Below are 16,825 nucleotides of genomic sequence, written 5' to 3'. Positions count from 1 at the left end.
AATGCGCGTGTCTCTCTCCCTCCATATATTAAACTTTCCATTGAAGACCTGTCGAAATAAATCCCTCGAAGATATTTTGCGTCTTTATTACTCTGTCAATAACGGAAAAGCCTACACTTAAGACTTGCATTTTATTAAAAGCGCTTCATTAATAAGCAATACTGTTGAAACTGTGCACAGAACTTTACCTAGTATCGAGTAATTAAATTATGTTATCCCGAAAGGCATATATAAACCACTGGACCGCGAAATAAATCCCGGGGCATTAATGCAAGAGAGGGTCTATAATTAGCAAACGAAATCCATTTGCATGATTGCTCTAATATAATATTATAATTCGGGATCCTTTGTCTGGGAATCCGTAAGAGAGACAAGCCAAAAATACTTCCCCCAATCATCCCAACCTCCCAACAAATAAACAACCACCATTGTTTCTGATAATAATTTATACTATTGGACAGACACAGATTAAAAACCAGACAAGTAATTTCACACCCTGTCACCGCTTCTACTAATTGCAGTTCTCGTTCACATCAAGCGTACTCCATTTGGATCGATACGATCACGTGATCTCTACAAAGACCGTGCCGCCGTGTTGTCAAATTCGATTGGAACGGACCACATATTACAGAGGGCGTTACTTGTCAAATCAGACCCCTGTAAAAAAGTAAACATAATGAGTGAGAATTTCAAGGAAAAATATTAATTGAAAAGCTGATAAATAATTTGTTGTTGAGCAGAAATTGAACCTTGGTTTGATTAAAGACAAAGAGCAGTATTCTTAAAATTGACCGTAATTTAATTCAGCTGCCCCTCCCAACAATAGCACCAACCCCCTAACCGAATAGATCCGCCCTTTCGACACAAAAGACAACAAAAGCGCATGGAATATATTTTTGTGTGCATTATATTTTTGGTCAAAGTCACACGCATGGAACCTGGGCAAATACAAACAGATGTGGCCGCAAATTGTGGATTTGTATCCTCGCAAATTTAACATTTTGTGAGAGAATATCTCGACACAAACGCTTTGAAATGGTAACCGGACATGGTGTGTCCAATGGACGTTAATGGAACGGGAGATAAACTCGAGGAATTTCGTCGGTGAGCAGAGAGGGATTTGGGGGTGTGTGTGTGTGTTCGCGTCGTTCGAATCTAGCAGGTTGTTGTGTTGGTGCACAGTAAACGTCTGCACGTGCACGTTTGACGGATAGGCCAAAATATCGTCTGCTCGGACTGGAATATTTTACGCGATATTGCTCGCATGTTGTGGACATTGGAAACGGCCGAGCTTGCTTCGCTAAGTGTTGCCTAAAAAGGTAGGAAAATCTTAATTTGTTAATTTAAATGAATAAAGGTGTCTTCCTCACTTGAAAGAACATTTCTCTAGAGAATGTTATGTCATGAAAAGTAAAGACCAATGGGGCAATGATATACATTGGTGATGATTTGATTGGTTTGCCTACTGTTTACCTGCAAATTTTAACTTTCATTTGGGTGGCTTTTTATAAAACTAATTATGTTGCATTTTTAATTGTGTGATTGGCTAATATAGTGAAGGTGTTTAATTTCGGCCTTTTGTCTTAGTGGGGACTTTTAGTTGCTAACTTTTATTTTTTTATTTCGAAAATTTGGTGTATGCACTTTCTGCCGACGTTTTGTCTTTGTTGGTATTTCATCATGCATGGGGTGTATTTGTTTGCTTACAGTTTTCAATTAAAGAGTAGGACAGATTTTCTTTTTCATAAAGCAAAACAATTGTTTAGACACGATGCCTATTGAAAACAAAGGAAAAGTTTTTGTATGGCGCCACCACTTTTTCATTCGATATGAAATAATGTAGTATAACATCCTTTGTCCTCGCCACTTTACTCCTATTGGTTCATAGCCACCAATTGTTTCGGAAATAGAAACTTTGATTGGCTGTTATTTTCCCGCTTCTTTATGGATCGTTCCCTTAATCCCTTTCCCCCTCTCTATTTCTATAAATGGAATTTGTTTGTACTTGGTTTATGCCTCTGAAGAAGGTCCAGTTTGGATCGAAAGCTAAGGCCATCTACCCTGTTTATTATAATTAACATCAAATATATATATCCCTTTTTCTAAATATGAGTAAAAAAGTGGGGTCGCCATATGGAAAGTTATCCATTTTATCATTGAATAAATATATTTTTGTACCATGTTCTGTTCTGCGATACTCATTAAATGTATGCACTTCACTTCTTTCCTTATTAAACTATGCACACTCCCATTTTGTTTGCTTAGACTTTTACAGTTTTTAATTTAAGAGTAGGGCCCATTTTCTAATTCATAAAGCAAAACAATTGAAAACAAAATATAGAAAATAAATAGGGCCTTCTGCAAAATTTACTTAAGAGGTTTTAACTGTAGGGTTATTTATGCGATCTTTTAAGATTATATATTACTGTTTTGAATTCTAAATCAATGAGGACACATATCAGACAATTTTGCAGTTTTGCATAAAAATATGATGCTTACTTAATAACAATCTTTGGTTAAAAATCACACAACATTTTGGGAGTCATTATTAAAGGAACACGTTGCCTTGGATCGGACGAGTTGGTCAAAACAAAAGCGTTTGTAACCGTTTTTTATAAAATGCATATGGTTGGAAAGATGTTTTAAAAGTAGAATACAATGATTCACACAAGTTTGCCTCGAAATTGCGTGGTTTTCCTTCTACTGTGCGAACTAACATGGTCGGCCATTTATGGGAGTCAAAATTTTGACCCCCAATAATGGCCGACGTGTTAGTCGACAAGGTTAAAGGAAAACCACGCAATTTCGAGGCATGTTTGTGTGGATCATTGTATTCTACTTTTACAACATCTTTCTACCCATATGCATTTTATAAAAAACGGTTACAAACGCTATTCAAAGACCAATTCGACCGATCCAAGGCAACGTGTTCCTTTAAGCCTGGTATTACACGTAGGCCATGGCTTCTGTTACCCCTGGCCTTGGCCTTGGTACCCCTTCAAATGGTTACCCAAACACTTACAGAGTTTCCCATAGAAAAACTCTCTGCAAAATGGAAATAACCTTGCCCTCTCAAAGATTAAAGTCCAAGCCTGAAAAACACCAAAGTATACGACCATACCTTTAAAATAAAGATGAAACCAAAAACAACCACTGTGAGTGTGAATTCAATGCAAATTGTATGGGTCCAACCTATACATGGAGATGTTATCTATCTCATTTTCCTCCCACACTATTCTTTGTGGCAGAGCTGCTACTGTAATGGGAAAACAACGATCTATCCTGACTTTTCAAAGGTCACAGATAATCTGTATTGATTACATATAGTAAACAAAGCCCATTGAATACTAATCATTGAACTCTAAGTTTACTGCAGGACAATTCAGTTATGTGGCTTTAAAGACACTGGACACTATTGGTAATTATCAAAGACCAGTCTTCTCACTTACTGTATCTCAACATATGCATAAAATAACAAACCTGTGAAAATTTGAGCTCAATCGGTCATTGAAGTTGCGAGATAATAAGGAAAGAAAAAACACCCTTGTCACATGGAGTTGTGTGCTTTCAGATGCTTGATTTCGAGACTTCAAATTCTAAATCTGAGGTCTCAAAATCAAATTCGTGTAAAATTACTTCTTTCTCGAAAACTACTCCATTTTAGAGGGAGCAGTTTCTCACAATGTTTTATACTATCAACCTCTCCCAATTACTTGTTACCAAGTAAGGTTTTACGCTAATAATTATTTTGAGTAATTACCAATAGTGTCCACTGCCTTTAAAGACACACAATGTTAAATACCTCAAGAATAAACCATGCCAATCCTGTCATTTTGAAGACATTCCATAAAATGAGTGAAAAGTTTCTAAAGTAATAGGGGTGAGACTTAAAATGAACTCTGCACCCCTGGATGGAGTGGGTATTTTTTTTGCCATATACCCCAAGGGAAAACCTTTTCAACATGCCAACTAAACAAATACTACAAGGAGGACTGTTTACAGTTGTTGACCCACATTTTGATGGCGCCTGGCAGAGAGAGCCTCCTCCATTTGAATTGTACAGTATGTCTATATGCCTTGTCCCTTGATGTTCTCTATTTGTCATGAATTAGTGTGAATTCATGCCTTTTTCATGTTTGTAAAACTTACTGCTCACTCAGTCCTGGAATATATGCTTTCAAACTTGCATATACTCACAGAAAAATCATGCTGTTTATCATGATATTTGTTTTGTTCCCCTTATTGCACAACAAGATTGTAAAAAGTCAGGGTAAACTTTGTGAATTTTTCTGATTTTCTTTTTATGGAACCACATTTCAAAGAATGATTGTATGATGCACATGCTACAGTTATGAAAGGTCCTGTATATTTCAAATTGTGGAAGTTTCTTTGCAAATATCCCTATATCTAAAAGTCTCCTTTTAAATACTTATTTATAAAATAATGCAAATTCTTTTCTTTTTAAACTCTTGAATCAAACTAAAAAAGAACATAATGTTTGACCAAATAGCTCCATGGTTTTACCATCGAGATGGTTTGACACGTAAGTGTTTATGAGGAGATGCTCTCTCATGTAATATAGAGAAGATTGCACAGAGACGTCTGTAATATACAGCAGTAGCCTACTGTACTGTTTAGTTGCCTGTGTTTTATGGTCTTATTTTGTTCAATACGAAGGTTGTAAATTTAGTCCCAAGTTGAAAACATGTTGGTTCAATATGGTGTTTGATTATGGAAACTTAAAGGAACACGTTGCCTTGGATCGGTCGAGTTGGTCTTTGAAAAGCGTTTGTAACCGTTTTTTATAAAATGCATATGGGTAGAAAGATGTTGTAAAAGTAGAATACAATGATCCACACAAACATGCCTCGAAATTGCGTGGTTTTCCTTTTACCTCGTCGACTAACACGTCGGCCATTTATGGGGGTCAAAATTTTGACTCCCATAAATGGCCGACCGTGTTAGTTCTCACAGTAGAAGGAAAACCACGCAATTTCGAGGCAAACTTGTGTGGATCATTGTATTCTACTTTTAAAACATCTTTCCAACCATATGCATTATATACAAAACGGTTACAAACGCTTTTGTTTTGACCAACTCGACCGATCCAAGGCAACGTGTTCCTTTAAGGTGTTCTGTGAGTCTAGACAGTGTTTTGAATCAATCAACCTGAGCCTCTTTAAGACATTATATAAAGAGGATCTCTAAGTGTCATGAACATTGTGTACACAAATGTGTCATGTGGAGCTTTGAAAGGTTTGAAATTGGATTTGTAATATATATTTTGGCATCATTGAACAGTAGAATAATGAGATACACTCAGTTTTATAATAATATAAAAACATGTGAATAATTTTGAAATAAAAAAAACACTGTATTTTACAGTAAAGTTTTATTTTGAATATACAGGAGAGGACTATTTGATATTACTTTAGCTGATTCAGATTCATTTTCTAAGGGTCATTTTTATTTTGAATCAAAGAGAGAGGTTTTTAAAAACAAGTAAAAAACATCTACATATATATCACCTGTAAGTTGTACGATTGATTTTGTTGTATCATCATGCCCCCATAAAATATTGATGATATTTATCCTTACTAAATTTGCAGGATTTATTTCAAGTGCTCAAGAAAGGATACATTTCATGAAACACCATGGCAACAAATCACAACAACTCTTCGTCCTCTGCCCAGTATGATCCAAGCATCTTGGAGAGGGAGGAGGCGGCCCATTTCAGGAGGATGATGAAGAACAAGTCAGGTATGTGACTCAAGGGGACACGGTACATTCTCACATTACATATTGTGTGGCTTTAAGTTAATGTAGGTCTGTTTAGACAAGGCACGTGTGATTATTATTCAAAACCGGTAATATCTGAATGTGTGAAGTACTGCATGACTTTGGATTCAAAAACTAAGTAACTCTAAATATTATTTCCACCATTTTTAGTAAACAAAAAGGCCTGATTGGTCATGGACTGAATTATTAATAATTTAGTGCTGAAAATTATCGGGATATGAAGAATTGCTTTACTTCCGAAACCCCAAATGACTGTAAAACTTATCTGCACCTTTTGGGTAGAAAACAAAAAAACTTTTGGACGCTATAAGAATGGGACAGCCTGTGTGCAGATTAGGCAACCAGTGCCCAAGAGAGTAACTGTATGGGGGTCAAAGGGTTAGGACAGGTCAAGACAGCGATGGCCCTTCAAACTCAGCTGTCAATTTAGAGTGTCTGCGTCGTAGATGCGTCGTCTAGTGCACTGTACTCAAGCTCTGGTGTTTCTAATCATCAGAGTGTGGGTTCGAGTCCCGGTCTTTACATTTGTGTCCTTAATCGTGACACTAAGTCATTATTGCTTTGTCCTTTAGATGGGACATAATGCCATTGGTCCTCGCTGAGTAAGAGGAGAGGTTTGCCTCAGTATTTCTGGCAGTGGCTGGCTGCTGATTGCGCTGCAGCACCTTGTAAACCATTAGAAGATAATAGATAAATGTGTCTCATAATTTAGAAACTTAAAAAACCTGTCTGGAAATAAATAGTGATAAGCCCTTTGAGACCCTTGTAGATAAAGCAATATAAAAACTATAAGAGACGTTAAATTTGCATCGGGGATAAAGAATATTAATTTTTTTGTTTACCCATACACCGATGTGTGTTAGCACTGTATACTCAGTAATTTCCCGAGGCATGTTACTGGGGTGAGACTCGAACCCAATATAAAAACTAGTTATCATTATTAGTATTTGTAAACCATTTGTAACCTATTCTTTTGTTACCTGTTTGTCACATAAAAAATATGCAGAAGGCCTAATTGATTTTAGATTATTTCTGACAAATTAATTTACACTTTGCAGTGAAGGATTATGGAGTTCTCATGTAGATAAATGATAATCATCCTGAGAATTTATGTATTTCTCAAGGTTAGTTTGTGCATTGAAAGTACATTTGATGTTTTGTTTTTAGTCATCTGCATTCAAGCCACATAGGCCCTAACTATTTTATGCAGAAAATAACAGGGCATCATTCAAGCCTAACGGTGCATTATATTGAAGCGCACCAATTATGAATATTCATAGATACAGATCAGAACAGATCTGGGAAATTTATTATGCAGGAAACAGAGCTTACCACTTCAGTCATAAAAAGGGCAGTATATACATGAACACAGACATATTAAACTTGGTAGGCACAGGGCACAATTTGCATTTATAATCGTGTAAAATTTAAGTGTGTTGAAGCTTGAAAAATATAGGCCTACGAGAATGCTATGCGTATTTATAAGAACATGTTCATTATGTGAATAATTAAGATCTTACCTAGTTTTATTTTTCTCTGATTAAAGAAAAATTTGAATAGTTATGTCAGAACATCATGCTTACATTATCGTCAGAAGCTTTTAAATGCTGATTCATTTAAAGCCAGTGGACACTTTCAGTAAAGGCCCACACTTCGTGTATCACAACTTATATATCAAATAACAAACCTGTGAAAATTTAGGCTCAATCGGTCATCGGAGTCAGGAGAAAATAACGGGAAAACCCACCCTTGTTTCCGCACGTTTCGCAGTGTCATGACATGTGTTTACTATAAATCCGTAATTCTTGTTGTGGACAATTGATAATTGTTTTAATGTTTTCTCAAAAAGTAAAGCATTTCATGGCATAATATTTTAAGAGAAGTCTTTTACCATTACCTTCTGTAAACCCTGTAAGTTATTTGTAAATCTGTGAACTTTTTTTCTTTTTTTTCTGCTCCGAAAGTGTAAGTCTACATCAATTGTCAAAGAAATATAACAAATATAGATTTTAACAAGTCACCACACAAACCTCCTTTGCATTGTTACTGTCTTACAAAAGCACACTTTGACAAAAACAAACTTGAAGGAGACGGTAGTAGGAAATATGTTTTAAAAAAATGTCTTTAATATTCATTCTCTCCGCTCTTTAGTATGCCTCCCGCCTCAAAGGAAAAAAATCAAGGGGCCACAAACTGTCTAAATCACCAATACAAACACATTTTCGATTTCAACATCAGGGAAATGTAGTGAATTAATTTAATAAAATACAGGTCTGGACTGGGCAGTGAATGGAGTGCGTGTTTTGTAGGAGAACAACACCTGTGAATGTTAACTAATTTGCAATGGTAATGTCTGCAGTTTAAATGTCAACAACCCACAGTGATAAACAGAATGGTTGAAGTGTCCGCAATGGGATTGAACAAATGTTGAGATTAGATTCATCAAAGCATGGCCTTTAAGTCTCACCTGTAAGTGCAAAACATGACAAGCAATTACGATGTGGATTTAAAAAAAAGCATTTTAGGAGATTTAAAAAAAGTATACATATAATTCATTTACACTAATCATTGTCAAATATAATTTGTTTCAAGAGCTGTCATTTGTAAAGGTCAGTTAAAATAAAAAACATCTTAAAGAAGGAAATAAGAAGCTTTCCTTTATTAAAGCTAGAATACTCAAAAGAAATTTTATGTTTGTAATCATCAACAAAATTTGTAGGCTCATATTTGTTACGTTTTAAATGTTTTGTCTTGTATACAGTCCTCAATGAAAAACAGCAAGTATACAGAAGAATGTCAGTGGATATTTTACACTATTCATGCATTCAACCAAACCCTAGTTTTAATTGTTCAGCCGTCGATTTCACAAAGAGTTAGGACTCGTCTTATCTCGAGTTAGGACGAGTAGGATTAATCTTAAGGTCTGCATGCTACAGTGCAGGGTTGGGACTCGTCCTAAGTCCTAAGATTAGTCTTAAGTTAGGAAGAGTTTTGTGAAATCGTCGGCTGACCCTCTAAACATGAGAATAAATTCTATGACAAGTAACCACAATTAAGGTACACTCGAAACACGCAGATCCTTTCTCCTCATTCTCCAGAAACTTAAGCACAGAAAATGCCCTTATTTCATCCACACCATCCAATTCCTTTGTTGCTTAACATCAGCGCCCCTCGTGGCAGTAATTTTATGGGGAAATATCAGCCATACACACCCTTGGGGCAATCTTCTCCGGGCTGCAGCGGTAGGAGGCAGAGAGAGAGGATGGTAATTCATCATTCATCTTTGGTGTCTGGTTCGTTAGTGAGTAAAGAAGTCTGGAATCTTGGGTTGAATTGATGGGAATTTGGTTGGCTGTCTATGGAGCTTCTAATGAGCTTCTATGGAATGAGACTGAGGGATTGCTCCAGGTGGACTCATCATCTAAGGAGGACTGAATAATTGAAACACTGGCATTGGCATGAACAGACATATAATACACAGACAGAAATAGCCCACAGATGTCGCATTTATAATTTAAACGCTCTGATAATTACAGATACATCATTATTTTGCTAGCCAAAACAATAGCTCATAAAGTTAAGATCCATTGAGGCACACCTTTGCAACAGCTAGATTACATTCAAAACATGTTGTTTGCCAGCAGAGAGGTATCTGTGTGTTTTTTGGACACACTGCTGTATGTGTAATTTTCATTTAAATGTATTGAAAGTGAACAATTTGGACTGACCATCTTCAGAGGACTGAATAATTGAAACACTGGCATTGGCATGACCAGACATAAAAAATATAAAAAATAGACCACAGATGTCGCATTTATAATTTAAACGCTCAGATAATTACTAACACATCATTGTTTTGCTAGCCAAACCAATAGTTTATAAAGTTAAAACCCATTGAGGCACACACTTGCAGCTAGATTACATTAAAAACACAATGTTTTTTTTGTACGCACTGCTTTATCTATAATTTTAATGTAAATGTATTGAAAGTGAACAATTTGGCCTCATTATCTTTAGAGAACTGAATAATTGAATACTTGCATTGGCATGACTAGTAATATAATACACCAACAGAAATATCCCATAGATGTCGCATTATAATATGTAATCACTTGGATAATTAGCAATACATAATTAATTTTCCAGCCAAAACAATTTTTTGTATCTGTTAAGTTAAGACCCAATGAGGCATTGCAGCTACATAAAATTCAAAATAAAAAAATGCCTTTTTTCTGATATTTAAATGTAAATGTAATTGTTAGTGAACAATTGGACACCCAGTTTTAAAGTTTCCAGCAAAATTGCACATCCTTTAATCAAGTCCTGGCGAAAACCTTGATTCAAAATGTATACCTTAGCTGTTCAATAATTTCAATAATGTTTTAGATCCTGAAAAAAGAATTGACAGTTTGTACTTGCATGTATTTTTCCTTCCTTTATTGATTTTACACACTGCATTGGATTTGGATTGACCTTCAGAGCAAGTCAAGGTTTTTTGCAAAATAATCATCATGAGATTTATGATTACAAACAGCAGATGTTACAATAATCTGTTAGGGGAATTGGTATTTTAGAAGTAGATACAATGCATTTCCAGTTTATTATTAAAATATAGAAAAGTTTGCGGTAACACTGTGTAATGATGATAATCTCGAAATGAGTTGGAGTGGTTCTGAAAAAAAACCGTTGGTTTCAACTCTCTTCAACCACCCCAACTCATTTAGAGATATCATTACTTGGTTTTACCACAATAATTTCTATATCTTATTTCCACCATCCAAAGTTTCAAATCCAACTTACTAAAATAATTTTAAACATTAATAACCTGGGATTACTTGTTGAAAGTGAACTCCTCTTAAATGATAAAATATTTAGCAAATTGAATTAATGATGTGTGGTTATGATTTTGTCGGTTTAAACCTTTTTGCTGAAATTGTTTTAAAGGCAGTGGACACTATTGGTAATAATCAAAATAATTATTAGCATAAAACCTTACTTGGTAACGAGTAATGGGGAGAGGTTGATGGTATAAAACATTGTGAGAAACGGCTCCCTCTGATGTGACGAAGTTTTCGAGAAAGAAGTTATTTTCCATGAATTTGATTTTGAGACCTCAAGTTTGGAATTTGAGGTCTCGAAATCAAGCATCTGAAAGCACACAACTTCGTGTGACAAGGGTGTTTTTTCTTTCATAGTTATCTCGCAACTTCGACGACCGATTGAGCTCAAATTTTCACAGGTTGCTTATTTTATTTATATGTAGAGATACACCAAGTGAGAAGACTTGTCTTTGATAATTACCAATAGTGCAAACTGTCTTTAATCTGTGTGCCAAAAGCAGGCTACCATCAAAGGTCTCGCAGAAAAATGATTATATTATTCCATTAATTTGATTGTTACCTCTCATCTCCTTATGGTCTGTTCCATTAGTAAATGTCCCATGCATTTACGATCTCTATGATGAGGCATAAACATGTCACGTTATATGGTAAGGTCCAATATATTTATGCAAACACACAAGGATACCCTGGCAACTGATGGCACAGAGAGTGAAAGCACGGAAGTGCTGTCACTGTTGCCTTACATTATTGTTCGTTTTACGGTATAGATGGCGGCGTGTCAGACTTGCTCAAAGTTCGGAACAAAGAAAGTGTGTAGCAGTAACAGCTGAGCATACACAGCTATATATTTGAATCAATTGACAGCTAAAATATCTGTACTTTTGATTTGAGCATAATATTGTGATTTTTGCATCGATTTTAAATAAAATATCATGAATGGTCAGATCTGCATAGAGCTATTCAGTGTTTAAATGCTACATAAAAAGTAAATTATACGTACACTGTGCATTCTGTTTAAAAAGTACTAAAACAAATTGGCATAAACTTTTTTCTTATGTTAATTTTGCATCGAGATAAAGAAAATTCTTCCTCTTTTTTTTGGCCTATGAAAAAAACCCACCCACAAGCATCTAGAGATTTCTGTTTCACAAAAATGGCAGTATCATTACGTGTGTACACCACCATTTGAAGTGCATGAATACAGTACTAGAGTTTCCGCAAAATCCATCTTCATCAAAGATACTTGAAAAGGTCATCAGAGTGACAGTCAAACATCATGTTGTGATGTTTATCTTTAATGTTTTGTGTGGGTCGTGTTGCATTATCTACATGGCAACTGTCCACAGTCCATTTGGGGGAGAGATCCTATCTCTAAAATGAATTTCACTAATTGAAAAAAACATTACTTCAGTCTATGCAAACATCAGTTTACAGAAAATGTGAAATGACATTAAATGTTAATACAAGTGAAACCCGAGTGATGCTTTTGTTGTGTTCGTATTAATCTATTTGTTTGAAAAACACTCACCTTATAGGCATTAGGTGTTTTTTTCCTCATGATGGAAGAGCAAAACCCTGGTTTTAGTCTTGGCTGGAAGTGCCTTGTTTGGGCACGGAGAATAACACAGAATCTCAATTTAACATTGAAAAGCCCCCCTGTTGCAAAACATGTTTTAGATAATTCATAAAAATTCGATATACTGGTATATGATGGCAACAGTGTGGTTGAAATGCATATTATGCTGCTATCCTTTTACCATTAATGTAATTGGTTGTCTAGCCAAAACCATTAAAGATCAGTAAACATTAAAGTATGTAATACCCAAAGTAATAATTCTCTCTTAAAGGCAGTGGACACTATTGGTAATTACTCAAAATAATTATTAGCATAAAACCTTTCTTGGTAACGAGTAATGGGGAGAGGTTGATAGTATAAAACATTGTGAGAAATGGCTCCCTCTGAAGTAACATAGTTTTCGAGAAAGAAGTTATTTTCCATGAATTTGATTTCGAGACCTCAGATTTAGAATTTGAGGCCTCGAAATCATGCATCTGAAAGCACACAACTTCGTGTGACAAAGGCATTTTTCTTTCATTATTATCTCGCAACTTTGATGACCGATTGAGCTCAAATTTTCACAGGTTTGTTATTTTATGCATATGTTGAGATACAGCAAGTGAGAAAACTGGTCTTTAACAATAACCAATAGTGTCCAGTGTCAAAAGTTGTTAGGCCTATACAAATTATCCATTGAAAACATAACAGACCACTGACTTGAAAACATACCAAGTGTTGTTTCAACATTTATCTGTCCCTTTAAAGACCAGCATGGGTAACAAAGCTTCCTAATGATACCTTTTAATATATGATGACCTTATTAAGAATGATTAAAGTAACTATCTGCTTTTAGTTTAAGCGGACAAATGCAAAGATATCTTTTGGGTTATCAAATATGCACTAGATAAGTTTGTTTCTGTTTGTATAGTTTTTATAATCAAGTGATGTGAATTAGATATTTTAAAGAAATTGGACTGCTGTTGATGTAAAAGAATTCAGACCGGTAGTTTAGCATGAACTACTTATTAAAACACAACCAAAGTTGTACTGGTCATAACTAGTTTCTGCTTTTGAATCAGCCATACAGCACTATGGAAAAATACTTAATAAAATCATAGAGCTTTCAATAAAACTTGATCTGGATCACAAGGGTAATGATCCATTTGATGTAAGTTGCATGCTTGGAATATTAATTTAACTTCAGGCAGAATCATTTGTTATTCAATACTTTAAAGGTGGTTTAGGTGTCAATGTGATGCTGATTTATTGCCATGCTTGATATATAGATTTAACTTCAGGCAGAATAATTTGTTATTCAACACTTTAAAGGGTCTATGTAACTTTTGTAGGACAAAAAACACAATGTCCACAGATTTACACTAAACTTACACAGTTTGACGATAATGATAGTAGAAAGCTTCCCTGAAAATATTACGTGCTGAGGTGCTGTAGTTTTTGGGAAATGAGTAAAACAATGTCATGAAAATAATTTTTGTCTCATGAGACGAAAATTATTTTAATCATTTACAAAAGTATTTTTATGACATTGTTTTACTCATTTCACAAAAACTACAGCACCTCAGTAAGTAAAATTTGAAGGAAAGCTTTCCACTATCATTATCTTCAAACCCTGTAAGTTTAATGTAAATCTATGGACATTTTGAAAAAGTACCCAAATCCTTTAAAGGTAGGGTCATAGATTGGTTTTCGTCAATATGATGCTGATTTATTGGCAAAACTACCATAAAGATGTAATAAGAGTCGTCTGTGACATTTACAGCTGAACACAGTGTCTATGCTGAGAAAACAGCAAAAAACAGAGAATCCATGGGGAATTTTACAAGTAATACTTGTTTCATTATCTTTCGTATTATTTGATAAATATGTTTATTATGTGCACTGGTGTTTACATTTATGGAGACCAACATAAAATTGAAAACTTTCAGCAATTAATAAACAAACACACAGATTGAAAGAATACTTGCTTTAGGCAATTGTTTTCCATTTTTGTTAAATTTTCTCACACGACCATTCAAAACCCCCTGTTTAATTCCTCACATGCCCAATATTTCATCACTTCTTGAACAAGAGGAATGACCTACCAGTTTCCACACCTCTTTATAATTACATCTAAGATGTATCTGCCCTGCTATCTGTCTTGTGGAATTACTATGGTGACAGTAAGTAATAGGCCTATACCCTCAACCCGAGCATGCTACAAAATAATGACCAATGTCACTGCATAATTCTTCTGAGTATTTGCTGATCCTGTATAACAGTGAGCAGTTTGATTGGTTTCAGCGTTGATATCCGGACAGGTTTCCTGTAATCCTAGGATAGATTGGCTATACTCTCTGGAATCTTTCTCCCATACGAGATGGTTGTAAATTGGTGTGCTCAGCGGACGGAATTTGTACTACCATATATACTTAATGCCATGGTGTAAATTTTATCTCAGGGGGTTTTACACTTAACTGTGAATTATTGAAACTTAAGGTAGAAAAATATATGCTCAAATTTAGTCTGACCACCCATTTTACAATAGATATGACAGAGTTTGTACTACCATATAAATTTTAAACCATTTTAAACCAAGTGTAAATTTTCTCTCGAGGGATTTAGACCCACTGTGAATTATTTAAATTTAACAAAGCGGCTCTACAAAACTGAACTCCCACATTTGACATATCATCACTGATGACATAACAAGGCTTTTCACATTATATCAACTCTTTCTGAAAAACACCAGATAACTAATTTTTCTTATTGATTGAAAACATTTCAAGTGAATTTGAGAAATTTGAATCCTTATATCAAAAACAATGTATACTCCCGCCTCGCCCACAGACAAAAACACTTCTGATGCTGATGCCCTGTGATTTTCATCCCATTAAGTACACCTTAATCTGGATATTAATGATGTAAAAAAAAAACATAAAATATCACATCACAGTTTTACAGTAATAGGACCCTATGTCATTAGTAGCAGCTGATGTTTTATTGCAGTGAAACAAACCCCCACAAACAAAGTATTATACAAAAATACCCCATAAATCAAACCCCAGAAACATGACAGACTAATTTAACCAAGATAGATGAACAAAGGCACAGCTTGTTTCGCATCTAAATGTAAATTGAATCATTAAAAAAATTGATACCGCTTGTAGTTGTAACCACCATAACATTTTAAACTCCCACTCCGTTTCCTTAAAGGCATGGACACTATATAACTGTTAGCATAAAAAGTTACTTGGTAACAAGTAATGGAGAGCTTTTGATAGTATAAAACATTGTAAACAATGGCACCATCTGAATTAACATAGTTTTTGAGAAAAGGGTTTCTCACTCAAATAATAAGACTTCCAGGCATGAAACCATTTCATCTGAAAGCATACAAATTTGTACAACAAGGGTGTTTTTTCTTTCATTATTCTCTTGCAACTTCGATGACCAATTGAGTCCAAAGGTTCACAGATTTGTTACTTTATGCATATGTAGTGATACAGCAAGTGAGAATACTGGTCTTTGGCAATTACCAAAGGTGTCCAGTACCTTTAAACCTATTTGCACCTTAGCCATGTTTCTGTATAAAATCACCTTGTTCACGTAGGCCCTATTATCTTTGTTATTCATTTACAATCGCATCTTAAGATCAGGTTGAGATCCCCATGGATTTCGTCCCCGGTGACCGCAGTAAATTACCTTAGCCAATGCATTTGTAATTAGATGTTGCAGTGAATAATGAATATGTACCTCATGAGTGATGAATCTGCGAGAAGATCTTGGCTTATGTCTTATGTTTTGTTGTTCTGCTTTATCTTAAAGGAGAGATTGCCAACTTGATTAGAAAATGTCTACTTTTTATTTGACCATTCAAAGAAATGCCCCACATTTAATTTCAGAAATTAAGATTAGTAGTTTTTGAAACGTATTGTAATACCTTAAAAGGTATCTTAGAAGGAATATGTTTACCTGTGCCAAAAATGAGATAGATCAAAACAACCATTGCTTATAAGTTACCAACATTTGGTTGGTTGTTTTGTACCTAGATGTTGTTTAAAATAAATAAATGTGAAAAAGGAGAGGTTATGTCAGAAAAAAAAACACAATAAAAAAACACTGTTTCTGACCTGAAAATAGCTTAGTATTAATTTTCAAGTTTCTAACTTCGGATGCTAGAATGGAACACAAAGAAGACATTCCCTTCATTTAAAAAGAAACATTAAATGAATCACCTTTAAAATGAAGGTTTTTACATAATTTGAGTTGTGGGGTTTATTATTTATGCACTGTTTGTTATTTAGAGACAGCACAGTAAGCAATTTCGTTTAACTAAGGCGTTCAATATAATTTGTTTGTTTGATACCATGTGTAAAAACATGCATAAATAAAATAAGGGGCACAGTTATGCAAGCGAAAAGGAATTGTGTACAGGGAACTACAAACCATGCCATATTTTTGTTTTATTTTATAAGAATGGAACTGGTGTTATTTTTAATGCCATGACGATGATAAAAATGGAAGCACCTGATTCCCGTAGGCCAACCATGGACCCTCCACTGTCAAAGCATGACTAGCTTTGGGCTATTTTTTTATTTGCATTTTACAAGCACTTCAAAGTGAATGT

The 16,825-nt window shown here is 34.9% G+C and overlaps 1 protein-coding gene across 3 annotated transcripts in view; it reads left to right on the top strand.

Annotated features, from left to right (window-relative positions):
* The first annotated feature begins 924 nt into the window (after nucleotides 1–924).
* Nucleotides 925–16,825, top strand: part of LOC139947482 (dystrophin-like) — a 252,509-nt gene continuing 236,608 nt past the window's right edge. For 2 of the 3 annotated variants that reach the window (XM_071945408.1, XM_071945405.1), the window contains exons 1-2: nucleotides 925–1,319; nucleotides 5,610–5,760. In XM_071945408.1, the coding sequence (XP_071801509.1) occupies nucleotides 5,655–5,760 (106 nt within the window). In that variant the 5' untranslated portion in view covers nucleotides 925–1,319; nucleotides 5,610–5,654. Of the gene's footprint in view, nucleotides 1,320–3,975; nucleotides 4,063–5,609; nucleotides 5,761–16,825 lie in introns of those variants that run through there. The other variant, XM_071945406.1, reaches the window with a different exon arrangement.

Source organism: Asterias amurensis, chromosome 14, assembly GCF_032118995.1.
Source record: "Asterias amurensis chromosome 14, ASM3211899v1".
Lineage (NCBI taxonomy): Eukaryota > Metazoa > Echinodermata > Asteroidea > Forcipulatida > Asteriidae > Asterias > Asterias amurensis.
The sequence above is the reverse complement of the archived record's forward strand: the minus strand, read 5'-3'. Positions and strand labels throughout refer to the sequence as shown.